At 36.3% G+C, this 27,467-nt stretch overlaps 1 protein-coding gene across 11 annotated transcripts in view; it reads left to right on the forward strand.

Annotated features, from left to right (window-relative positions):
- Window positions 1-25,062, forward strand: part of SRBD1 (S1 RNA binding domain 1) — a 244,657-nt gene extending 219,595 nt beyond the window's left edge. For 8 of the 11 annotated variants that reach the window (XM_086327142.1, XM_086327144.1, XM_086327145.1 and 5 more), the window contains 3 exons: window positions 1,182-1,364; window positions 20,715-20,899; window positions 24,174-25,062. In XM_086327142.1, coding sequence (XP_086183268.1) covers window positions 1,182-1,364; window positions 20,715-20,899; window positions 24,174-24,463 — 658 coding nt within the window. In that variant the 3' untranslated portion in view covers window positions 24,464-25,062. The remainder of the gene's footprint in view (window positions 1-1,181; window positions 1,365-20,714; window positions 20,900-24,173) is intronic. The other 3 variants (XM_086327143.1, XM_086327146.1, XM_086327148.1) reach the window with 1 other exon arrangement.
- Window positions 25,063-27,467: the final 2,405 nt, after the last annotated feature.

A 27,467-nucleotide genomic window follows, 5' to 3' on the forward strand; every position in this document is an offset into this window, starting at 1 on the left:
CATATGGCCAACACCGAAATCAGATTGTCTTCCTTACTCATCTTTATCTCCTCTTAGTGATTTCAGCTTTTGTATCTTTCTTCTGTTCTTCTAGTTATTATCTTTAAATTTGATTTGGATTGGTCTCTGGAGTTAATAGGTGTCTCTGTACTCCTCCTAGAGAAAACTAGTACCAAAGGTCTCTTCCCAACCTTCTTCCCTTCAATGCTGTGTCCTGTGGTGAGATAATCTGGGATTTTAGTTTCAGACTGTTCTTTTTATACATTTTTTACAATATTCATGAACAGTTATTTAACCTAGTGATTTTTATGGTTCCTGTACTCATCACTGTTTCTTATAGCCCACATTATCATTTTTCTTGAACTCAATGTTTTTGCTGGAGTTCATACTCAAGAATTGCTTTTCAGAGAGAGTATATTATATGGGTTATACCATAGTCCTTACATGTCTGAAAGTGATTTTAACTTGACTAGTTTGCCTAGGTATATAATTCTAGATTCAAAATCATTTTGTCTCAGACTTAAAATATTGTTCCACTATGTTCCGGTGTCTGTGTTTGTCAGTGAGAAAACTGATGCCAGTTTGATTCTAGTTCCTTTCAAAGTAATGTTTTATTTTTATCTCTTAATTTTTAAAATTCTAAAGTTTCCCTGTCATAAGTCAAATGTGAGTCTTTTTCTAGTCATTCTTTTCCCATTCATTCTGTTTTATACTCAGTAGATTCCTTTGGGGAGCTTGTGTTTTTTTTTTTTTTTTTGGAGCTTGTGTTTTTTTTCAGCTCTGAGAAATCACCTTTTCTTTCTCCTCCTCATTTAATTTATTTTCGTCTGTTTTTCTCTGTTCTCTCCTAGAATGCCAATTACACGGGCAGAATCAATTAAGAATGTTTGGGGCTTTAAGTAACAGAAAGCCCTATTAATAGGTTTAAACAAATAAGTGGTAATGTCTGTGAAGTGCATGGTCAAAATCTGGTGGCTGTTTGTGTATATTTGTTTGGCAGAGAAGTAAGCTCATTTGTAATGAAAGACTCTAACCCTCTGCCCACCCTTTAACCTTCCCACATCCCCCCATAGTGTTTATTTTTTTTTATGACAGAAACATAGTATTATTTTATTTTATTTTTTAATTAAAAGATAATTGCTTTACAGAAGTTTGTTATTTTCTGTTTTGAATGGTTACAGTAGTCAGCAAACTGAATCTGCAGGCCAAACTCAGGGAGTTGCTGTAACAGCTTCAGCAGGTGTTGAGGTCACAAATGAGAAGCAAGGCAAGAAAAGGAGCAAAACTGCAGTGAACGTTGTACTAAAGCCAAATCCTTTGGACCAAACTTGTATTCACCCGGAATCGTATGACACAGCAATGAGGTAAGTCTGGGGCCCCTGTGGGAATTCTCTGTGCTCACAATGAGTTCTCTACAGCAAATGGCCTTTGTTATGACATAATGGAGACTTTAAAAATATGACCGTGTTTAACATGACAACATTTTTGAGAAGTTCCGCATTGCTGAGTTGTGTGGCACATTATTTTATTTCAGTGAGGAATGAAACCATTATTCCTGGAGCAGTGTCAAGCTAATAAACCCTGGTCCTAATGGTGAAGTGTGTGTAATGGAAATTGCATGGCACTCTCCTCTGTTTGTTTTGGAAATTAACAAGACACAAATGACTAGCACCTGGCTTAAAGCTTATGCTTATCTAAAGATAAAGGCCTTCAGTAAACAGCCAGCTCTCAGATTTCATAAGAAATATTGCCCTGCTTAGTTATTATAGAGTCTAAGAAATGATACACTTTTAATGAGAATACATTAATTAACACAGGGAAAGGTTTGAGTACAAGGGAAAGTTTAAAATTAGACATTAAAAGAAAAAAATTTAATACCACATTTGATTAGTTCACGGTTTTTAATTAGTTCAAAAATAGTGACTTGCTACACAACTACATACTTAAGACTTCTAGTGAACTAAACAGTTGAAAAATAGTGGACATTTTAATTTTCACTGAATCTAAGATTTTTAACTTGTTTTAAAATAATTTATGTTTGATTATTTTAAGAAATGTAATTTAATTTCTTTTAAAATGTTTAAGATTGTAAACATTTTAGAAATTTCTATAAACATTATAGAAAACTTAGAAAATACAAAAAAAAAGAATACTCTGTCAACATCAGCAGTGATATCTTTTTTCTCCCAATATTTTATTATAAAAAAATTTAAGCATAGAGAAATGTTGAAAAAATTTTTTACAGTGAATCCCAATATACCCTCACCTAGATTTTAGCATTAATATTTTGTTATGCCCGTGTTTTCACTTATCCATCTTTTTGTCCATTAGTCCATTTCTTTTTTATATATATTTTAAAGAAATTTGCAGGTATCAGCACACTTTCAGCTAATACTTTGGCATGTATATCATTAACTAGAATTCAGTAGTTCTTGATCTTTTTGTCTTTTGAGGTAAAATTCACATACATTTAAATTTTAGGTGTATAAGAGCTGAATTTTGGCAAATAAATACCTACATCTGGTAACCCAAACCTCTATCAAGATGAAAAACGTTACCATCATCCTAAAATGTTTCTTTGTACCCCTTCCCAGATAATCCCTGGGATTAATATAATCCCATATTCTAGCATAATCCTTGTTAACATAATCCCTGTCCTAGCCTCTCAGAGCTGACCACATGTTCACATTTTTCAACCAAAGATTAGTTTCCCTCTTCTTGAACTTCATATGAATGACATCATACAGTTGTACTTTTTTGTGTAAGGCTTCTTTCAACATATAGAGATTTTTTAAATTCATGTTTTAACATGAACAAGTATCTGGTTCCTTTTTATTGCTAAATAATTGTGCCATTGTATGATTATTCCATAGTTTATTCTCCTTACTGAAGGAACTTTGCCTATTTCCAAGTTTTTGGCTATTTTGAGTAAAGCCACTTTGAACATTCTTGTATAATTTTTGTTGTTGACATGTATTATTTTCACTTACCTTGGAAAAATACTTAGGAGAGGATTTGCTGGGTCATAAATCAGGTGTTTAGTTTTTTTTTAGAAATTTCTAGACTGTACTCCAGTGTAATTAATTGTACCATTTTAAACTTCCATCAACAATGCTAACAGTTCTCTTTGCCATCATCTGGTATTAGTCTTTTTAATGTTAGCCATTCTCGTGTATTTGTGTCTGTGGTAGTATCTCTGTGGTTTTAATTTGCATTTCCCTGGTGACATTGAGCACTTTCTTGTGTGCTTCTTAGCCATTTGTATATCTTCTTCTGTGAACCCTCTGTTCATATCATTTAGCCATTTTCTAATTGTTTTTTTTATTATTGAGTCACGAGAATTTTAAAAACATATTCTGTATATTATTAGTCCTTTGTCAAATATATGTTCCACAAATATTTTGCCCTAGTTTGTGGCTTACCTCTTTATTTTCTTATTAATGTGCAGAAGTTTTGAAATTTTGGTGTCTAATTTATCCATTTTTTCTTCCATATGAAGTTACTTCTTTGTATGTGCTAAGAATCTTTCGCCTATCTCAAGTCATGAATCTATTCTTCAGTGTTTTCTTTTTAAAACTTGATGATTTTAGCTTTTACATTCAGTGATATATCTGAAGTTAGTATGATTTGAAGTGTAGGGGTCAAGGTTCACTTTCTTTCTTCATTGTGAACATTTAGTTATTCCAGCACCGTTTTAAAAAACAATAACAAAAACACCATTCTCTTTACCCATTGTTTTGTGCCTTTGTTTAAAATAGAAGACTCTGTAAGTGTGAATCTATTTCTAGCTCTCTCTTCTATTTCATTGATCTTTTTGTCTGTACCATACTATCTTGATTACTATAATTTTATGCTGAATTTTGAAGTCAGATAGTGTAAGGCCTCAGACTTTGTTTTTCCAACAGTGCTCTGAATATTCTAGAGGATTTGATTTTCCTATAAATTGTAGAATGAACTTGTCAATTTACATTAAAAAAAAAAAAAACAAACCTGGTAGGATTCTGATTGGGCTTATATTGAGTCCATAGGTGAATTTAGGAACAACTGATGTCTTCATAATATTTATTGAGTCTTTTGATAGTGGACTTACTTTATCTTTCCATTTATTTAAAACTTCTGTCATTTCTCTCAACAGTGTTTTTTAGTTTCTAGTGTAGCGGTCTTGCATATGTTTTATTAAATATGCTTTTAAACCCTATTGCAAGTAGAATTTTTAAAAATTTGTTGCTGATTGTTTTCTGCTAATATGTGAAGACAAAATTGCTTTTTAATAGTAACTTTGTATCCTGTGACCTTGATAAGTTCATTTACTAGATCTTAGTAGGTGTTTGTGGATTCTTTAAATCTTCCTATATAAACAATTACATTATCAGCAAATAAATAGACTACTTTTTTTTTTAATCTTCATGCTTTTCGTTTCTCTTCCTTGCCTATTGCAACAGCCAGAATTTTCAGTACTGTATTGAATAGGAGTGGTCAGAATGGGCATCCTTGTCCCATTCTTAATCCTAGCACATGGTTCTCATTTTCTTAATATTAAAAAAATTGTGATCTCACAGTAATTGTATTTTTAGTGTTTGTTTGAGAAGATGCATATATGCACATGGATTTATAGACTTCTTGCAAGAGTTGTCATCTCCAAATTAGCATTTTGCTGTATGCAAGCCAGTATCTTTTTTTAATATACACTTTTGTTTGTTTCCATGATGTAGTTCAAATGTGGTTTATATGTTCTTCAAGTTCCTTTCTAATATAAGCACACATTTTTGGTTTCTGCATATTGCTTTTTAAAGGCTAAATAATATTCCATTTAATGACTGGACTGTAGTTTAGAAATAGTAGTACTCGTGTGTGCATCCTCAGTCATGTCCGACTCTTTGCAGTGCCATGGACTGTAACTCACCAGGCTCCTCTGTCCATGGGATTATCCTGGCAAAAATACTGGAATGGGTTACCATTTCCTCTCCAGAGTATCTTCCTGACTCAGGGAACAAACCTGAGTCTCCTGCAGCTCCTGCATTGGCAGGCAGATTCTTACCACTAAGCCACCTGGGAAGCTAATAGTCATACTAGTAGTGGTTCCTTATGATGGATTCCTAGAAGTGGAATTACTCTGCCAAAGGGTTTGAAAGTTTATGTGGCTCTTAATATACATTGCCAAGTAACATACTGATTTATAATGCCACCAGCAATGTTCAAACCTGAGAAATCTTTAATTTAGACAGGACTAAATTAGACAGGACTTCTCTGCCAGCTTTTACATAGGCTAGTTTCTGCACGTGGAGCATAAAAGCCCTTACCAGTGACTTCATCCTTCTCTCTGCTTTCTTTGGGAGTAGCCTTGTCTCTCAGAAGCAGAGTACTTGAGGACTCTTTCATGGAAAATTTCTCTACATGAAATTCCACTCTTGACCTTTAAAATCTAGAGGAAAAAATGGTAATTTATCTAAATTTGCTTACCATCCCCGTTATCCACTTTGGAACTGTGATAGCGGTTTCTAACTTTCGATTATACTTAGTACAGACATCACTCAACATAGGTAGTTCATACTTTTCATACGATGTTACAAAGGGGTCTTCCCAGGGAGGAGAAGCTCATTACGGATGTGATTAGGTCATCAGTGGTTTGATTTCAGTCCTGTAAAAGTAAATTCCATTGCAGTAAATTTCATTTTTAGTTATATTAGGAAAATGGTAGAAACATAAAGAGCTTTAATGCTACCCTACCATGATGTCACTCCCAGAAATACACCAAAATGTGAAGCCATTAAGTCTTTTTACTTTGGTATTTATGATATTCTCTCTCACATTCATATTTTAGAAAACTGAGATCATGGTATTTTGTAACCTAAGTTAGTCATTTAGTGGTTTTTAAAAGTCTAGTTTTTTTGTTTGTTTTTTTTTTTTTTACTATTTTTATTATTTATAGTACTTAAAAGTTGTATTTATGTATGGGGATTCTCTATTAAATATTAAAGTGTTTCATATGGGCTGAGATTTTTTTCTAGTTTAATTTTGTATCTGTTTATAATGCAGATATGTTTTGAAATATGAATGTTTAATTTTTTATGAAGTAACTGTATTATTCTTTTTCTTAAGACACGTGATTTCTAAGATGAATTCAGTGTTCCCATATTTTCTTCATGTTATTTATAGTTTCATTTTTTTACTCTTATGAATTTTATTGTTGATGATTTCGTTCATCACTTTGAATGTACAGAGTGCCGTGGTACGGCCTAAAGAATATAAAAATGAATAGAGGTGGTTTATGGTCCCAGGGAGCCTACCAAAACAGGGAGGATGAAACTTAGTCACAGATACCCATGACAGAAGTCAGTAATTGCTAACAGCCCTTTGGGGTTTTTTTTATAAATAAATTTATTCATTTTAATTGGAGGCTAATTACAATATTGTAGTGGTTTTGCCATACATTGCCATGAATATGCCATGGGTGTACATGTGTTCCCCATCCTAAACCCTCCTCCCACCTCCCTCCCCATACCATTCCTCAGGGTCATCCCAGTGCACCAGCCCTGAACACCCTGTCCCATGCATTGAACCTGGACTGGCGATTCGTTTCACATATGATAATATACATGTTTCAGTGCCATTCTCCCAAATCATCCCACCCTCTCCCTCTCCCACAGAGTCCAAAAGACTGTTCTATACATCTCTGTCTCTTTTGCTCTCTCACATACAGGGTTATCATTACCATCTTTCTAAATTCCATATATATGCGTTAGTATACTGTATTGATGTTTTTCTTTCTGGCTTACTTCACTCTGTATAATAGGCTCCAGTTTCATCCACCTCATTAGAACTGATTCAAATGTATTCTTTTTAATAGCTGAGTAATATTCCATTGTGTATATGTACCACAGCTTTCTTATCCATTTGTCTGCTGATGGACATCTAGGTTGCTTCCATGTCCTGGCTATTATAAACAGTGCTGCGATGAACATTGGGGTACACGTGTCTCTTTCAGTTCTGGTTTCCTCGGTGTGTGTGCCCAGCAGTGGGATTGCTGGGTCGTATGGCAGTTCTATTTCCAGTTTTTTAAGGAATCTCCACACTGTTCTCCATAGTGGCTGTACTAGTTGGCATTCCCACCAACAGTGTAAGAGGGTTCCCTTTTTGCTAAGTTTGAAACACAAACCTGTTCACAGGAGAAAGATTTCATTTCCAGATTGGAATTTCTTATAAGGTTTCATGCAGGAGATGGCATTTGGGCTAGGTGTTTCAGCCAGTAGAAAGAGGAAAAGAGATGTTTAAAAGAGATGGAGATAGGAAAACATAGCTCAGGTCAGATTTGAGGAATAGTTAATAAAAACAAACCTTCATGGAGTATATCCTCATTACCAGGCACTTTAGAAGCATCAACTTGTTTAAACCCCACAGCAATTGTATAAGGTTAGTGCTATTAATATTACCACTTCTTTAAGTATACAAAGTCCCAGATGGGTGAAGTAAATTGCCTAAGATAATTCAACTGGTGAAACCAAGATTTGAACCAGATCTATGACACTCCAAAACCTGAGCTCACAATTAAAAAGCTAGTGTGGAGCCAGATTTAAATGTAATCATAATTGCCTTTCAAATTAAGGGAATCATACCCTTAAAGACAGTCTGTGTTCAGCACAAAAATATAGCAAGACTTGTGTTTTGTGTGCTTCTTAAGGAAAAAAAAAAAGTATCTGGAATATGCTGTCTTTGGGTATTCTTCTGTATCATCACATGAGATTAGACTCTGTCTTTCCTCTGGGGAAAACATTATTCCTCTGATAAAGGAAACTTTGCCTTTTTTATTTTATTAAGGGTTCTGTAGAAAATGGATTCTTCATGTAGAGTATGCAGAATTTTATGCTGTTATGCTGCAAATACGATGTTTCGTTGAGTACTGCACCCAAAATAATTCCTTTCGTTATGTTTTTTTTTTTTAGAATGAAACATGTACATTTCAAAATAAGCAGCTTGATAGTAACAATGTTTGGTCACCATCATTTTAAGAGAAGAGGCGGGTGAAGAGCAGCAGTAGCATATTCATCCTAGAATTGTACTCACCTCTGCCAGAAAATGTTTTTAAGTAAGCGAGAAAGAGTAAGGAATAATGCAAGGTCTTCAATAAATGTCAATTTAAAAGCATAGTAAGAAAATCCATATTAGAGAAGGTATAAGAACATGGGATTAAAAATCTACTATTGCCACAGATAGATTTTATTTCAATAGTCCTTTGAACCCGTTCTGTTCTCAATCTTTTACTTATTTCAGGATCTGCTCACATTTAGCTGATGTGTCCTACCTCACTGAAAAAATTCAGAGCCACTTTCCTGAGATTATCTCCCTATCTTTACTCATTCTGTCCCACACTTCCCTGACTTAGCCTTCCATCTCCTGATTCTATTTCTCTTTATAAAATGTTATGACTGTCTCTTGTATCTTAATGTCTCCATCATTTATTGCTTTTGTTTTGCCCCACAGACCTATTGCTAATCTGGTATCCCATTCTTCACTCCCTAAAAGCTCAAAGAAGCAACCACTTTTTTATTTCCTCCTAGAACTTCTGTCTCAATGCTCCTTCTTTTCATTGCCAAACGTCTCAGAAGAATTATCTGCCTCTAATTTTCACTGCTTGTTTTCTCCCAGCTTTTGTAGATTGGTTTCTGTCCTTACCACTCTGGAATCACTCTCTCAACAAATAACCTCCTAACTGTCAAAAAGTGGCCTCTTTCTGTCCCTAAACCACTTAATCTATTCTGCTACTTTTGACTCCATTAGCTTACTGATCTTCCATGATTGTTTTCACATTCTATCCTCTCTGACTTCTCTTCTTCCTCTGGCCCTCTCAATGTAGATATTCTTCAGGTTTTTGCCTTATTCACCTTCTCCTTTTATTCTTTATCTTCCTCTGATTGAGTGCATCCACTCATATGACTGTCTTCATCTCTCACCCCTCCACTGCCAGTTCCAGTCCTGCATTTCCACATCTCTAGTCCAGGCCTTTCTTCTAAATTCTAGCTCTCCCTTTCCATTTGGCTGTGAGAGATTTTCTCAGGAATATCTTAACAACTCAAACTCAATATATCTAAAAGTACAACTTGTATCCTCTTTTTCCCTACATTTATAACTCCCTCTTCTCCCATCAGTCCTCCTCACTAGCCCTATACAAAAACAAGCAGACAAATAAACAAAAAGGCTTGGTCTTCCCCTTTTGTCCCATGATGAATGGTTAATGGCACAACTGTCTTTCCATTAATCAGAGCTAGAATTAACAAATTATTCATTTATTCATTAAACACATACCTTCCAAGTGAGTGCCTGCCATATTCCAGGTACTGTTCTGCAGTCTTGATTACATTCAAAGGTCCCTGCTCTCAAGGTCACAGGCAGTAGACAATAAGCATAATGAATAAACTGTGTGATAAATGTGACAAGAACAGTGGGGAAAAAAGGGAAGAGCAGAGTAATGGGAATCAGGATTACCAGGGTTATGGATAAGAACTTGCAAATTTAAGTAGAGTAGTCAGGGTAGACCAGATTGACAAGGTGACGTTTAAGCAAAGTCTTGATGGAAGTAAAGGATTTAGCTGTGCATGCAGATATATGAGGGAGGAGTGTTCCAGGAAGAGGGACCAGGCAGTATAAAGGCCCTCATGTGGGAGCTGGCCTGGCAAGGTCACGGAGTAATGCAGAGTGAGCGAGGGAGAGAAGAGTAGGAGATACGGTCAGAAGGGCATTGGGAGGCTACTATAGGGACTTGGCCTTAATTCTGTGAAGTCAGGGGCCACAGCATTGTTTTATGCTGAAGAGTGGCATGCTCTTATTTGTACATTTAAAGGATCCATTGTTTGCTAAATTAAGGGGACATGATAAGTCGTGGTTGAAACAGGGAGACCAGTTAGACTAAGTACAGCAATCCAGGTGAAAGCTGGAGATGATTGAGACTAAGATGATGGAAGAGTTGGTGAGAAGTTGTCAGAATCTAGGTATGTTTTTAAAGAAGAGTCAATATTATTTGCTGACAGATTGAATGAAGGGTATGAAAGACAATAATTGTAAATATGAATGACAAAAATAATATGAATACCAGAGACACTGGAAGATGAAGTGGAAACTTGTAATGGAGGGTTATGGGGAAGAGAGAAGTTAAAGAACTAAATTTGGATCACCAGGCCCCCCACTCAGTGATTTCTCCTCATCGTGTGGCTTTAGGATACAGATTGACATGGTGTTATTTATTTAGTAAAAGAATAAAAGACAGCAATAAAAAATGAAAGATGACTATATAGGAGAAGACTGAGGAAACAGAACTAATTATATTTAGGAGTTGATGATTTTAATAGAGCAAAATGAAGTGTCTAGCTTTACCCCAATTTAAATATTTTTTCTTCAGTCTCAACTGACTGAGGTCAGTGTAGTTGTGTGAGCAAAACTGTTGCCAGAAGGTCTCAGTCATCCTTTCTGCCATTGTGGTGAGTAAATGCTTCTTTTAGAATCCTTTGTGGATCAAAGGGGGTTTATGACCTTCCCATGTTGAATGCCATGCCTTCATAGAGTACTGTGTCTAGAGTGCAGGACTTCGTAGATTTTACAGACTAGAAACGTTCTGGTCTCCCATTCTTCACTCCCTAAAAGCTAAAAGAAGCAACCACGTTTTTATCTTACTTCCTCCTAGAACATCTGTCTCAATGCTCCTTCTTTTCATTGACCATGAAAGAGGGTTATTTCCCACTTTCTGCCATCATCCAGAAATTGTCACGATGTCTCCAAGTGTGAGTGATTTCATCGTGTTGGCTGTTGCAGGCCATGAATACAATCGCTGCTGTGAGTAGAATGAAGCCCAGAAGCAGTCTGTGGAGGGGTTGCCACTTTCCCCACACCTCCTCGGGTTCTGTCCTGCCATTCTGGTTGGTCAGGAGAGCCAAAGGCAGGTATCCAGTTTCCCTTTTTTCTTAAATAAGGTGCCAGGAGGCAGTGCTTTGCGCTGAGATTATGCTGATTTGTACACGTCACACTGAGGCCTGGCACTCTCCCAGAGAATCTGCTGCATTAAGAATTTGATTCACTCCAGATAGCTAAGCTTGAAAGTTAGTTGTTATGTTCTTGATTTAACTTGAAAAATGGCAGGAAATTTAATGTCAGGATTGTCACTCAGCACTCATTTTGATAAAGCTTTAGCTAGTAGTTAATAATTATTTCTGTTTTGGTCATCAGGGAAAATTTTTAAAAGATTAGTTTCTAGCAGGAATATGGCATATGGCACCATAGGAAAGTCATATATCAAGGGATGATTTACATCAGTATCTGCACTATTATATTAGTAATGTGATATTTCTTTTATTATTGCTGATATTCCTATTTCTGACCCTTAGGATCAGTGTGGAGAAGTATGTTTTCAGAGAGTAAACAACCACCAACTTAAAATTCAGGTCTGGAACAGGAATAATCATTTAACCTCACAAAATATTTTCTTGAGGACAGGAAATCTGTACAAAAGCTAAGCAATGTTTATTCTTTATTTATGGGTGGGGGGGGAACTTGTCTTAGGTTTTAAGACCAGAAGTTGATCAGAGGGTACAGACTTCCAATTATAAGATGAACAAGTTCTGGAGATATAATGTACAGCATGATGATTTATAGTTAATATTCTATTATAAACTTGAAAGTTGCTAAGATAGTAGATCTTAAGTGTTCCATCCCCAAAAAGGAGTGATAATTATGTGACACGATGAGGGTATTATACTAAGGCTGTGGTGGTAATCATTTTGCTATTATAAGTGTGTCAGGTGTACACCTTAGCTTATAAGTTTAAGTTGTATACCTTAAACTTATACAGTGTTATATATCAATTATATCTCAGTGAAGCTGATGAGAGAAAGGCCTACAAAAGTAGAATTAACTCAACAAGGAATGGATCCCAACTATTGCTCCTGAGCTAAAAGCACTTGGGGGGCCTAGGAGTAGAGAGTCCCTGTGGAGATCCTGCCTTGTGCACTGCCATGGAGCTAACATAAGTCAAACCAGAGAACTTGACAGCCCATACGGAAGACCTTTAACAACTGAGCACATCTCAATCTCTGTTTCTTTCCCATTCCTGTTCAAGGATTGAGCACCTCCAAACTCCTTTTTCTTTTTTTCTTTTTAGCCTTGCTTTCAGAGGTTTTATCACATTCTTTCCAACTTCAGCTTTCTGCCCAGCAAGAAGCCTTCTAGCTAATAAGCAGCTGTAACACAGGAAGTTGAGGTTGTTTTTATTTAAAAAACAAAACAAAATAGCAGTAGAACATTGGTATTCATAGTTTCAACTGTGAGCAAACTCAGAAGGCCCCTGACTTGTGGTGATTTGTAATTTTCTGAGGGTAAGTCACTTAGTTTAATGAGTATGTCTGACACACCTCCCACATCTAAAATTCACCACAGCTTTATTCAGCATTTGCGTGCCAACTAACTTTTACAATGATAAAAACATATTTCCTTGTGGGAGACTTGCCTGAAAAGAAACCCAGCTACAAATGCTGTAAAATAAATGAAGATTAGGTAAACAGACCTAAGAAGTTATTTGTAAGTTTGAAAGATCTTAAATTTTTCTGGACTTGCCTCACAAGAGTTGGCAGCATTCAGACATGAAAATTAAGGCAGAATCTTTTCTGGCTTTTGATAAGTGATGTCTCAGGGTGTGTATCAATTACTGCACATTAACTTCTTCTATGGAGCTATGATTAGACAGTATTATATTGCCTTTTCATAAACAGACATAACATCACAAAAGAGAGACCAAACCTAAAATACAAAGATCATAAAAAGGACAGATTACTGAAAGCAGTTTTTGGTGTTTGTTTTTCCCTTGTTAGTACTCTAATTAAATACCCAGATAGCTTACTATAATTCCCAGGAAGTAGCATTCATCATATTTTTGAAAGTGCTTTCATACAAGAGAAAGATGATGAAAGAGATTCTACCCACTAGAGAATCAGATGACCAGGATGTGGATACTTAGGAACTGACTGTCATGTCTAATGTCTTACTCACTGTTCTAACACACACCACATGACGTTTTGGGCAAGCCTGGCAGAGGTAAATAGGAAGCTGAAGAACCCGAGATAGTACCTAACTTCCTGCTAGCTTACTCTGGAGGCAGAGCAGTGCCAGACTGCCTAGGTTATTCAACCTCCCTATATGTCATTTTTCTTATCTGTTAAATGAGGATAATGTTACCTGTCTCTTTGGATGGGAGATGTGAAAGTTGGTCCATAAAGAAAATTGAGCACTGAAGAATTGATGCTTTCGAATTGTGGTACTGGAGAAGATTCTTGAGAGTCCCTTGGACTGCAAGGAGATCAAACCAGTCAATCCTAAAGGAAATCAACCCTGAATATTCACTGGAAGGACTTTTGCTGCAGCTGAAGCTCCAATACTTTGGCCGTCTGATTCAAAGAACCAACTCATTGAAACAGATGGTGATGCTGGGAAAGATTGAAGCCGAAAGGAGACAGGTGCGACAGAGGATGAGACGGTTAGATCACTGACTAACTAGACATGAATTTGATCAAACTCTGGGAGATAGTGGAAGACAGAGGAGCCCAGCTTGTTGCAGTCCATGGAGTCACAAAGAGTTGAACACAACATAGCGACTGAACAATGACAAGTTGGGATGGCATGATTAAATGTATATAGAAATCTTAGCACCTGGGAGACAGTAAGCTGTTATTACTGCTCTAGTCATCACTGTCATTTTTGTTGTGATTAAGAAGGGGCTGTCCAGTTGAGTCATAAAAGGGGAGTGGGGCTGATTTACAACTGTTAGTTGCCCAGGAGAAAAAAATGTTTTACTATGTGATCCAGGTATAGTTAAATTATAATATAATTAACATTGTTAATTAATGTTAACACTGGGTCCTGAAACTGAAAAAACACTGCTTTCTCTCCTGCATATCTGGAGAAACCTTGTAGTCAATGAGAGGGAGTTGCCAGCCAGCCATAGTGCTTGCTTCTGTCTGTTCCATCTTCCAACATATTTGCCCTTCTCCTTCTCCCCTTCTCCTCTCTCTTCAGGTTTAGATCGCTCGGTCTGGAGCCTGAAACAGTCAGGTATTGATTTAGTCTCCCATTATCTCCCTTCTCCCCTTCCTGTCCCCACTCTCACTGTGGATTTTAATCTTAGCCTGGCTTCTGACTCTATGTGTGACCATAAGCAAATTACTTTGATCTCAATTGCCCAACCGTTAAATGGAATGAAAATGGCTCTGCCCATTCAGAGGACAATTGGAGAGATTTATGGAAAGGGCAGGTGTTGAACATTTTCAAATTTCTTGAAAGAAGGATTCCTGGACAGGATGGATTTCATAGTATAAAGGGTATTTCCCAAGGAAGAAAGTTCTTTATTCCAGTACATGGAGTTTATCCCCTAGTAGTGCCAGAGCTTTTTCATTTCAGCTCTGCTATCACGAGCCTATATGTTTTTTAAAATACTGCTTTTTAATTTGCCCTCCTCTTTCAAATATTCACAGGCACTAATCCACGTTATGGCTTTACAGACAGTAAATTAAATTATATGAATTCTGAACACAGTGCTTTTGAGCTGTAGAGAGTCTGCAGTCTTTGAAACCACTAACTTAATTTTGTACAACTCTTATTCAGTAACTCAAAAAGAGCCAAACTTTTTCTTTGAATTTGGTTTAAAAAATAATAATAAATTACTCCCAGGCAGTGGTACTTATTGTGCCAGATTTTATCTGGGACCTAAATCTTCTGTCTACATTGAAAATCTCCCAGAGTTAAACAGTAAGCAGTGCTAATGAAGATATGGTATATAACGAATTTTACCTTAGCTACAGCCTTGTGGTCTCTGCTGTGTGACTTTAGGCTGGTCACTTAATCTGTATGAGTTTAAATTTCTTTATCTGCAAATCTGTATCCACAATAAATTTATGAGAGAATTAAATGAAGTCATCTTTACTGAGCACTTTCAACATATTTGTCTATATGTAAAATCCTACCTCTAAAACAGCAGATATAAGTAGAAGATAATTAATTCTGATATACTGTCATTACTTAAATTAGACTAAGCTCATTCAGGGCAAAGGCTCTGTTATCATGTTTCATAGAGTCTTCTTCCACAGTAAATAAATATTTATTGAGGAAAACTGAATGATTTTCTAAATTATTTTTAATTCACTTCAGCATTTTGTCTCATGCCTTTGAAGAGCCTTGATTTAAACAAATCTTTATCATTTGAAGATGTCGTGTGTGTGTGTGTATGAGTGTGTTTAAAACAACACAGGCTCAATGGAAAGAGGATGATCAAACTGAGCAATTGGGTTGTTGGGGTTTTTTCCTGTTTCTTTTTCTTTTTTGATGGGGGATTATTGTTTTAACAAGTGTAAGAAAACTGATTTTCTTTTGTCACTTATAAATTTATTTCTAAGACAGGATTTTAGAAATCTTTAGAGCAGTAATCACAACATTTTCAGTACATGATGCCTTTCCATTTTTGTATTTTCATGTGCACTTGGATGTATGTATATATACATTAGGTTTTTTAAATTATAGCTTTAATTATACTCACACAGTATATCACACTGTGGTTCTGAAATAGGAAAACCTACATAAAAATCAATGCTGCTTATTCTTTGTGGTATTGGTTACTATTTCTCTGATCTTAGGTATTTTGTAACTGCATGTCTTCTTCAGCTATTTCTAAAGAGATCATTCTAATCTCAGATTTTTAGAGGATGTCTATATAAGCACACTTTAACTGTTTTCTTTTTTTAACAAAATTCATTCCCTTTACTAAACTGCTAAAATAAAATAAAACCGCTTTCTAAGGATATGTTCTCCCACAATTACTGCAGCATACATCAAGTATCCAGCCTCTATGCACGTGTAATAGACCTTTGAAAAAGGAGGAAACATTTGCTAAGTTTTTCAGAAGTTAGAATCAGGTTAACAGTCTGATGCTTATAAACCAAGTCTCTTGGAAGACAGACCGCATCCGTTAATCTGTGGTAGTTTCTTTTTGGCTCTTGTTTTTTTCTGCTGCTCACAGATCCAAGAGTATGTTTAGATGCAGGAAGTACTCCAGAGACACTCTAAATGGTGCCAAGCAATGACGCTAGAAGTGCCCCTTGCTGCCCAAAGAGTTTTCAGAAGTAACCTTGGTTACCCTTTCTGAAAGGGTTACGTTTTTCCAAAAGTTTATCTGCAGTGTATAAATTTTCAAAAGCTGTTACATTCTTATGAAAAATTACTCGCTGTAACTTTCTGTGGTTGATGATACGCTAACAAAAACCATTTCAGTATTACCTTCACTAGATACCTGCTAGCTTCTGAGCCCAGTAGGTTGTTCTGTGTGTGGGCTTCTCTGTAAATGCCCTCTACTTGAATTTACCATTATTTGTGGATTTTACATCAGTGAAGATTTTGAAGGATTCTGGCCCAGTTCAGTTTCTTGGTTTAATAGAGGTTAGAGATTTGAAAAGATTCTTTGATGATGATTAAAGTGCAGTTCACACTGCCACCCCTTTGATTTGACTACTGAAACAGCAGATGTGGTAAAGCCACACTGCTCTAAGCAAAACTAAAGTGTGCTGCTCCATGCTCATCTAGGTGAGTTCAGCTCCCATAAATAGCGTAAAGGAGTAGTGGGTTTCCCTCCTTTACCATGTTGGAATTTACATTGTCTTTAATATAAAGCAATAGGTTTTAAATACATAGAATCTGTGGGTTTCAGTATAACAAACTGAACTTTTCTTTTGTGTCCTACCACTTGCTCTATAATCACAATCACAGATAAGAAGGACAGGTTACCTCTTTTGTTTTAAATTGTTGAATGTCTGTCTGTATTACAGATGATGCTGTCTGCTTTATCTGTAACTACTTTTTCTAAAATGACTGTGCTCTTGCATTTATTGGTTTATTGATATGATTACTTTAAGACTGAGTAAAACCAATGGATAAAAGTAAACAAGTATGAAAGTCTCTTTTTAAAAGTATCTAGCATGGATGGACAACTAGGAGTACTTTGCCCTTGCAGCATGATTCTTTGTGGAGCCTTAACTCTTACGTGTTTAGCCCACAAAGCACATGTTAATATTAAGTTGTTTTTAAAGTGATGGAGTTGCATCACCATGGTTTTTCTGTGCTCTGTGGGATATCATGTTGCTTTAATGTAATGAGTCCTGGGCTCCTAAATTTCTCTCTCCATGCTGGAAATGATTACATAAAACTGAATGGCTATATCTGAAGTCTAATGAATCTTGAGAATTTCTTATTCTTCAAGAAAAATATCACAAAGACTTTTCTTATTCTTTGAGGAGGAGAACTTGAATTTGTAACAAGTTTCTGTTGAAGATATCAGCAATTTTAGGTTTTATATAGCATTCTGTTTGAAAAACAAGCAGCCTCTCTCTACTGCAAGGTCTGTGTCTTAACTTTGTGCAGATGTGTGCTAAAAGAACATGATGTGCTTATTTGTTGCATTTATGCTACTTTCTTACTTTAAGTAAGATGGATGAAATTACATATTAAATGGAAACAGCAGCTCAGACAGCAGTCCTTAGCAAACTGAAAAAGCCTTTCAGAGACAGTGAAGAAAATGAGACTATGATTTTAATAACCCATGAACTTTTGAGAGAATTGTCTACTTAAATACTTTATATTTATGTTTATATATGTTTATATATATATATATATGTATATATATTATATATATATATATATATAAACATATATATATATGTTTATATGTTTATATAATAATTTCTCTGTTGGATTCATCAATGTTAACTCTCTAATATTTAAAACTAATCTGCCATTAAATCGTGTTGGTGAAATGTTACCCAAAGTATTGTCTTATATCTTAACCAAATATAACACTTTAATTTTGACATAACTGCAGTTGTAAACAGACATACACTGATGTGTGTAGCCTGAAACTCCAGTTAGTGACAATAGCTATGAGGCTGTGGGCAGGTTATTTAACCTCCCGAAAGCTCGGTGTTTCCTTTCTGTATGATGTGATACCTACCTTTTAGGATTATTGTCAAGATTAAATGAGAACATCTATCAAGCACTATTTTTTCAGAACACGTTCACTCACATTCTAGTTCTAAGCTTCATAAAGTATACTGTGTTTTTATATGATACTTCTGAGCCAGAAGGTACTTTGTGTTGAGTATTTCTTATTTCTAAAATGAAGCTGTATGTTTGATATTATTTATCACAGTTGATTCTAGAGTAAAAATTCAGAATAATGTAGAATAAGTTATTCTTAGTGTATTTAAAGAACACATGTTTATTAAGTGGCTACTGAGCAAAAAACATTGTTTCCTATGGTTTACAATTGAATATTTTTGAAATTAAATTAAAGAGAGGTCAAAAGCAATGCTATTCCCAGTTCATTTTATAGTCTCCCTTTTGTTTGTTAGTTTCCATTTTATGCAACCCTGTTGTAACTTTAAGAAAGTTTTCGAAATAAAAAAGCATCTGACTCTGTTGCATAGTCATTTAAAAATAGGGTTGATCAATACTGAAGCATTAGCTAGGAGTACAATTTGGTGCTTTTTTATTGATTTTAATTACCAGTGCCCTCAGGCTTGTGTGTGTGAGGATGAAAATGATATATAAAATATGCACCCAGGTTAAATAGACCAATATTCTTTGTGCATCTGCAGCCACTATAAACAGAATCCTTTATATGGAAGTGACTTGAGTATCAGTTAGTTATATACACATGCACACAAAAACCTTAAGTCTCCAAGTGGCCTCCTGAGCCAGTGTTTTTGCTGTTGAGGCCAAGACATGTCCAGTACTTTGGGAAGTTTCTTTTAGTTATTTTATTAATTATAAAATGCTATTCAAGTTTATTATGAATCTTCAACCCACAGATATACTTTTTTGGCCTTTTAATTGTTGATTGTAAGCCAGAATCTTGGGGATTTGAAAGATGTTCTGCTGAATAGCCAGTTGCAGACCAATCAAGCCAAGAGGGTAAATACCAGGGAAGTCTGCTCAGCAGGGCCGGTATTATTTAGGAAGTTGTGCAAGGAAGTTGGCTGCGGGCAGAGGTTGCCATGTGTCATCTGCCCCGTCAGTCAGAGCTATAGCAGCTGTTGCCTGTCACCAGGGCCGTTATATGCTACTAACAGATACCTATCAACACTAAAGATACCGCTGCCTGTCCATGGGCCCAGGAAGCCATGGACACACAGACATAAAGTGTGTAACTCACTTGCCACCAGTTGGGATGGAAGCTCATTTAAAAGGAAAAAAAAAGGAGCCCGAGCACTAACTCCTTAGTCTTTCATGAGACCCTTAATGAAAATATATTAAAGAAAATAGGTTGGATTTTCATCAGTCTGTTTTTGACCAAAATTACGACTTTGGAAATGTAGGAGGATTACACATTTGAACTCAAAGAGATTCCATGGTTAAATGAGAGATGAGAGAGTTTCTCCCCTAGATAACAGACTGTCACTACCAGATTATCACTACAGAGGCCTTCTCTAGGTGAACACAACAGTGGGGGAAAAAGACTGGAAATAACAAGCATTCCTTTTGTGATCATGCAGTAACCTAGCAAATAGGATACATCCCAATTCTAAACGTAGACAAGCCTCCAACAGTTTCTTTTTCCCCTGCCTGTATTCCAGAGACATCCTTAGAGGAAAGGATTGGGGGGCATTAGTATCGCTATCTATCTGATTACTGTGTTGACATTTTTAAAGAGCCATTAATCATAAGAAATTGAACTTAACAATGTGGAAAAGTACACAGCCAAGGAATATCAAGAAAGTAAGCTATAGCTTACTTAATATTCAGATGAGATTGAAGGGAAATTCATCTTTAACCCTTTGTTTTTTTCTTGATTAACTCATTACTGAACTCCAAAGCTAAATAATTGAGAGGCAGCTAAACAAACATGGGGAATGGTAAACATAGCAAAGGGAAATTGAGAAAGGCAAATAGTCTCCTACATATTACAGGTATGTAATATATTAAGTACATAAAGTAATATTCACCATAAGGTTATGTAAGTGAGATCTTCCTTGCAGAGCTTCCATTTGGGGAAGAAGTCACTTTTTGATAATCCTCTCATCCTTTTTCTGTTGACTTCTGAATCCTTAATATACTTGATATGATTTAGTCCATGCAAGGCATAACCGTTGATGGAGAATTCTTAGATTGAGCATATGCTTGCACAGGTTACACTGTCATCATGGGTACACAGAAGTAAAGAACAGAGATATGGCATATGGATAAAGTGATTTGTTTGTCAAAAGTTGGCAATCCTTGTTGGGTATTTTGCTGGATTTTGATAGCAGCAATTCATTGTTTGCCTAATAGGTAATTTAACTGCAAAACATTTTCCTAACTGAAATTTGCAGAAACATGAAGCAAATATAGGTATCCTTATTTAGAAAATATATCTGGCACTAAACTCTAATGAACATTGCACTGTAAAACATTTCTGATGCTGATTCTGAGCAGGAGCTTCTTTGGAAAGTAACTCAAAAACCTCAAATCATCCTCTTCCTTTTTTCTCCCAAGACAGATCATCTTTATGGCATGGGGCACATGGTAGATTTTCAGTAGAGACCAGTTGATTGATTGATGTATGGATCTGAGATGAATAGGGGTGATTTATGTAAGTAGACTGGAAAATAATATTATTAATATGTGGTGGGGGGCGGGGTTCTTCTTTTTTTTTTCCTCTGCAGGTTTTTGTCATTCATTGGAGGGACACTGTATGAGATTGGAAAGCCAGAAATGCAGCAAAAAATAAATTCATTCCTTGAAAAAGAAGGAATGGAGAAAACTGCAGAAAGATTGCAAACAACAGTACACACCTTACAGGTCATCGTAGATGGTCTCAGCCAGCCCGAGAGCTTTGACTTTCGAACAGGTAAACGATGAATGTGAATACCTTTCACTTGAGTAGCCCACAGTGATCCTGTGCCACAGGATCCTCCGTTCTGCCTTTCTCTCCATGAGAAAACTAGAGCGCAGGGACCTTCCTTCAAAGTCATTGAAGCTAGTAAGTATCCAGAGCTGAAGTTGAGGCCAGGTCTCCAGACTCTTCCTCCCAGGCTTATTTCCCATCACACTAGACTAAACACGTCATGCATGTGCTAGCGTGTTCATGGAGACATACATTTTTCATAATCCTTTTGTAACTGTTTTTACCTCATAAGAGTCAGAAGTCCAAGGTAAAGCATTCAGTTCACAAATTAAAGTGAATCTTCTTTCTGAGTTACAGCCTTCCAAGTTCCTGGATTCTGTGTCAGTGAACACTCTGAAGAAAAAAGATACTGTCTCTCTGTTGATTTTCCTTCTAATTAAAAGCCTCATGGCTTTCAGCACAGGTAGATGGTGAAGGAAGTTTAAGAGCCATAGTTGTTGAGAGCAATGACCCGGTGAGAAGGAATTAAGGTATCAAATGACCTACTTCCCAAGGAAATTTGACTAGGAAGCTCTGAGATTTAAATGAATCTGTGCTTGTCTCACATCATTTTTATGATACCATGTTTAGGGCTTGGCTCATTTCATCCTGGGTTATGCTGTGTTGAGGTGGTTTCTTTGAAAAGGTCTGGGGGAATTTGTGTTCATCTGTCAAGCTCAATGTACCATTCCCTCAATATCTGTGTAAATTTGAAATTAATTTCAAGGTTGGAGAAAAATAAAATGAAACATACAGTAAGACCTATGCCAAAAATGTAGGAGTAGAAGCCTCCTGGGTGGTCCATCCAAAGTGAATACTTCCGTGGACAAATCCCTCGCCCTTTGCAGTTATTCTTAGGTGTGAATTCCATAGGTGTTGTCTAGCAGTGAGCAGTGGCTTTCAAGCAGGGTGGGAGTGCTGTGCTAAAACCACTACATTAGAAGGTTGGCAAATATGCTCTGTTCCGGCTTTTCTTGTCCATCTTGGTTTTTTCAGTCTTGATGTTGATTGTTCCCATGATCTCAGTTACACTGTAGACTCAGAGCAAAGATCAGCCCTCAGATTACAAAGCTGAGTTAAACAACCAACAGCTAAGTTGGTCTTTACCTGATGATGCCTCTAGTTGAGCAGAAACATACACCTGGGCTCTGAATTGAGCTTACCAGTTACTGCAGTATTTATCATTGTTTCAAGTGAAATTTCCAATAGATCTCTTTGGAACTGACTTTTGCCCTAGCATAAGTCACAGGTTTCTAGATGTCTGAGAACTTTCATTTTAACACTAAATACATCATCAGGAAGAAAGGCAGACAGTCATATGTTTAAAGGAGCAGATAGTATTTTGAATGTTTCTGCATTTATGTTACATCTCTTTTCTGGCCTCCATTTTCTCAAAATTACTTCCTTTCTTGCCTCATTCTTTCTTTATACTCATCCTGTCTTCTGTTTTTCTGGTGATATAATCAACTCTATGTTATTAACACTCTGGTCGCCAGTTAGTTTCCATAATTGTGTTCATCAGAAGCAACCTGGTGACAGGGGACTGAGTATGTAGCCTTGGCAATCAAAGTGTTAAAGTTTGCCTGGTACATGGAGGCTTTTCTAATTTCTCAGTGGCCTGGGCTATGTTAAGTAGTTCTTGACTCTGATTTTCCATGCAAAATTAAGCAGCTGATCAGAAACCCTTGGGGATTGTAGCTGCTGGACCTCTGTAAGAAAGAGGGAGAGTTTCTAAGTATAAAAACAATACTTGTGGGGCCTCAGAGACCATCCTACCTCTGACCATGATCAACAACTTGGTTTCCCTTTGCTTTGACACAGTCCTTGCCGAGAGTAATGGCGTATTCAGTGGGCTCTTTATTTTTGGAATTCACACCTGAACATCAGATGGAATTCTACACAATCAATTCTAGTGTTAGCATATTTCTTTTTTATGAGGAAAATGAGATTTAAGGTTTAAAGAGGGGTTTTGTTTTGTTGTAAAGGTAAAAAGTGGATTTTTTTTTTTAAGTGGATTTTTTAAAAAAAGAAAACCTTGATTTCAATATGGTTAGGCTGGGGGAGGGGAACCAAGAGACGACCAGTTGTTAATACAAATGTAAAGGATAGTTTTAACAAGTAATCAGGATAAAGCCAACAGCTGTGGAGGAAAAGGAAATGGAATGGGTGGAGGGGAAAATGAGGTCTTAGTAAAAGGAGATCCAAGCATAGAATGTGTTCTTTGTTATTAGAATCAACATTCAGTAATCCTAGGAAAGGGGGCCAAGAGGAGCATGGGTAAATGGAATCCACAGATAATCCAAAAGCCCTGTTTCAATTGCTAGTTGTAACCTTCTCCATCATAAAACATTTGTTGTTGTTTTTGTTTTGTTTTAACTTAAGCCATGATTCCTCAGCAGGCTTTGTGTCTGTCTTTGGTGGGGGGTAGTGTTAATGAACAGAGAAATGTATCGGTACACTGGCATGAACAAGGGAAAGAAGGCTGTAAAAACTCAAGAGTAGAGATCTGTGCTTCATCTTTGTTTCTTGAGTACCTGGTAGAGTGCTAATAGGAGTTAGTAAATGTTTTATGAATTGAATTGAAAGAAGAGAAAGGACATAAGGTACTGGCCCATCTGGGTTTCTGAGCAATAGATAATCAAGAATCCATTCTTTTTGATTGGATAAATTTATTCAAAATGGATAGGAATTGATCCTTGAGTTCAAAATTTGGGGGGAGAAGTGAGAAAGAACATTTAAATTTCACCACATTTGACTAAACATTTATGGATGTTCTACCCACTTTAAACATTTTGAGAATTCAGTCACTTGGAGGAAAACTCCCATTCTTCTGTCAACAAGGATCTTATTTTCTCTGTATTTGTAATTTAGCCTTGCATATTCATTGAGCAAATGTATTTTCTCATCTCCTCTTCATAAAGAAGAAAATAAGCCACTATACTCTTTTGAGTCCCTTATGTATATGCTAATGTTCACAGGTTAGCAAGATAGAGTTTGAGGAGAAGATAGTGTTTGAGTAAACTTTCTTGAATTGTTCCTACTTTGCACATGCTGTTTCTCCAACTAGGATGCCTTTTCTCTGAAGGCAGGCATATATCTTCAGCTCCTTTTATGTCTCCCCTCAATGCTTAATACTGGTCTGGGCACACAATTGATATATATACAATACTTACTCATTAAATTATGTTGTGTCTAACAATTATTTATACACACTGTCCATTTTCCCCTTTTGTTGTAGATTTCGATAAACCTGATTTCAAGAGAAGCATAGTCTGCTTGGAAGACCTGCAGGTTGGGACAGTTCTTACAGGCAAAGTCGAGAATGCCACCTTGTTTGGAATTTTTGTGGATATAGGAGTGGGGAGATCAGGGCTGATTCCCATACGAAATGTAACAGAAGCAAAACTTTCTAAGACGAAGAAGAGAAGGAGTCTTGGACTGGGCCCTGGAGAAAGAGTGGAAGTCCGAGTACTCAACATTGACATTCCCCGATCTAGGATTACCCTGGATCTCATTCGGGTGTTGTGAGTGTGCCACTGATGGCCAGACAGTGGTTTTATTCCCTCACTTCTGTAGGTTGGCAAGAATAAGTTAGATGTTTGTGCACTCTGGATGGCAGATGAGAAAGAACTCACTTAATATCAGAAGTATTTTCCAAACATTTTCCTTATTTTTCCTTTTGAATATAGAGAGCTAATGGCTTGATTTCTTTTCCCTTTAAAAAAAGCAGCTCACAGACACCTTTATGTGGCTTCATGTAGTAATGATTTTCTGACCAAAATTTTATTTTTTATAATTCATCTTTGAATCCTTTTGCATTTTGTATAATAGACTGTTTCACTTCTACTTGCCAACACGCCTTGCTGGACTTATGTGGAGTTATCTTCGTAAAAATCGTATAATGTTTCTTGATAGTAGAACTGGCAGTATTTAATCCTCTCTTTTTATAGACTTAAAAAAAAAAAATCAGGCCCTTTGGATTCGACTTGTTATTTTTCTCTTGCCTAGCAAACCAAAATATACCAATTAAACAGATCCTGATGTTTTCATAACCATTAAGTGAATAGCTCAAATTAATTATCAGAATATGTGTATTGATCTCTACAATAAAATGTTGTGGTTAGTGATCTTGTTTTTGCTGTGTTAATTCAGTGAATTATCTAAGAATCAGTCTTAATTGAAGTAAATATGGCACATATTCATACAAATTTTGTATAAGCCAGCTGTGCCTTTGGGGAAAATGGAAGTCTCTAGAAATCCGAAGAATGACATTCTGTTTGACTTATCACAGAAAGGCATATTCTTTCATAAGCATAAATATTAAACTCCAAATGGGGATAGAAATGGCCCCCTCCTATAGATTGAATATATCCAGTGCAAAGGGACAAAAAAACTAGATAAAGCCAGTGACTCTTAACTCTCGTTGTTTTTTTTTCCCCCCAGTGGAGATGGTAAATATTAGCAGGATCATAGAGGGTAAAAATGATTTAAACAAAGCCCACACTGGACTGGTATCTTGTCCATTCTGGCTGCTGTGGTTGATTTCACTGAAGGACTCATTTACATAACAGATTAAGTACCTGGTTTTTATTTTTATTTTTTTAATGCATAATGAGTAGATGGTTACTAAAGAGGGTGGCCAATCCTGCTTGTTTACCTGGGACAGTCATTGCCCTGGCATAATTTTAAATAGTGCTTCTTTTTGTTTCCAAAGTGCCCCATTTTATATAATGAATCATATGATCATCTTTGTAGATTCTTTACCATCTGAGCTACCAGGGAAGCCCTTAATACTAACAGTCCCTTACAAAGTGGTAAATCACAGCATGTTTATTGATAGTTCCGCATGGTTCATGTTTCTCAAAATTTGCAGCCTTCCAGCTGGTTTTCGTAGATCTTCTTAATGCCATGGGTTCTTTAAAAGTATATAATGCAATTCCTGTTTGCCTGACGATTTCATTTCTGAAATGCTTTTTCTCTCTTACTGGTCTTCAACTAACAGTGGATCTTAATGTTGTAACTTTAAGTTGGCCTTCCTGCTCACTCCTCCCTATGTTCTTCCTGATTCATAGTTTGTAGATCATTGATGAGTGATATGCACCCGAAGAGTCTTATTCTGAAGCCTGCAATGTAATTTCAAGCAAATGCTTTTTTTAAAAATTTGAGGTATAGTTGTCATATGACATTATATTAATTTCAAGCATACAACATAATGATCTGATATTTGTATATATTGCAAAATGATCACAAGTAGTCTGGTTAACACCCATCACCATACTTGGTTAAACAAATGCTTTCAGGGAAAGGGCCTTCTCCCTGGGCACTTTGAATACAGGAACCAGAGTAGTCAACAGTGTGACTCATCTCTGTTGACCTGGTAGCTAAGCCCTTGGAGACACAAGGAGGACTTGATACTGAACTAGGTTTCATGATTTATCCTATTCAGCCCAAACATGGTAGTGCTCTGGGAGAAGAGGGCACATTTCATTTATTTCATAACTCCATAATGTAGCATGATGCTTGGTGGTCGGTATATTCAACTAGTTCTAATTCCTGTTCTACCAATAATCTACGTGTGCATTTAAGCTGGTACCTTTACTTCTCTGGGCCTTCTTTTTCCCAAGTTTAAAACGGGGATGATGATAATAAAGCACTCGTTTTTTCAAATTGTGTTGATGGCCTCCTATGTGCCAGGCATTGTCCTAGACACTGACCATAAAATTGTTACAGAAAAAGAGAGATTATCCTTGCCTTTATGGAGCTTGAAGTTTATTGAGGAAAAAAGACTCATTAAGAATCACATAAAAATATAAAATCACAAGCATGATAAGCAATATAATAGTGACAGCATATAATAGATGAGTTGATCTTTACAGAGAAGTTAGAAAATGTTTCAGGGAGGTTTAACTGAAATGTGAAAATGACCAGTAGTCAACTGGGGCAGATGTTTTGTTGACCTCAACAAGAGTTGTTTCTGATAAATGGTGGAGATGGAAGCCATATTGGAATGGGTTTGAGAAAGTGTAGGAGGAGTTAGATTGGACATAGTGAATATAGATAATTTTTCAGGGGTTTTCACTGTAAAGGAAAAATAGAAATAGAAAAGTGGCTGGAAGGGGAAAATGGAGTAAGGGAGAATTGTATCTTAAAAAAAAAAAAGGAAACAGAAGAAATAGTAATATATACAAATAGAAAAGATCCAGGAAAATTTGATACAGAAGACGAAGAGGAGAATTACTGGAATGGGATCATTGGGTGGATGAGATTGAATAGATCTAGTGCACAAATGATTGGTTTAAGATAGGGATACAAAGAGTCCATCCATAATAAAATAGAGAAGACTGAATATGTGGGCACAGATGTATGTAGTTAGGAAGATATGATGATGGATGCTCATGGAAGATCTCTTTGTATTACTTCTATTTTCTCGTTGAAATGCAAGAGAAGACTGAGACTGAAGTTCAGAGGGGAAAGGAATTGAAAGTTTGAGAAGAAAAGAAAAGGTAAGAAAAAAATGAAAAAACCCAGGGAA

This window comes from Bos grunniens, chromosome 11, assembly GCF_055505025.1.
Source record: "Bos grunniens cultivar Pamir isolate PY7600 chromosome 11, Bosgru_T2T1.0, whole genome shotgun sequence".
NCBI lineage: Eukaryota > Metazoa > Chordata > Mammalia > Artiodactyla > Bovidae > Bos > Bos grunniens.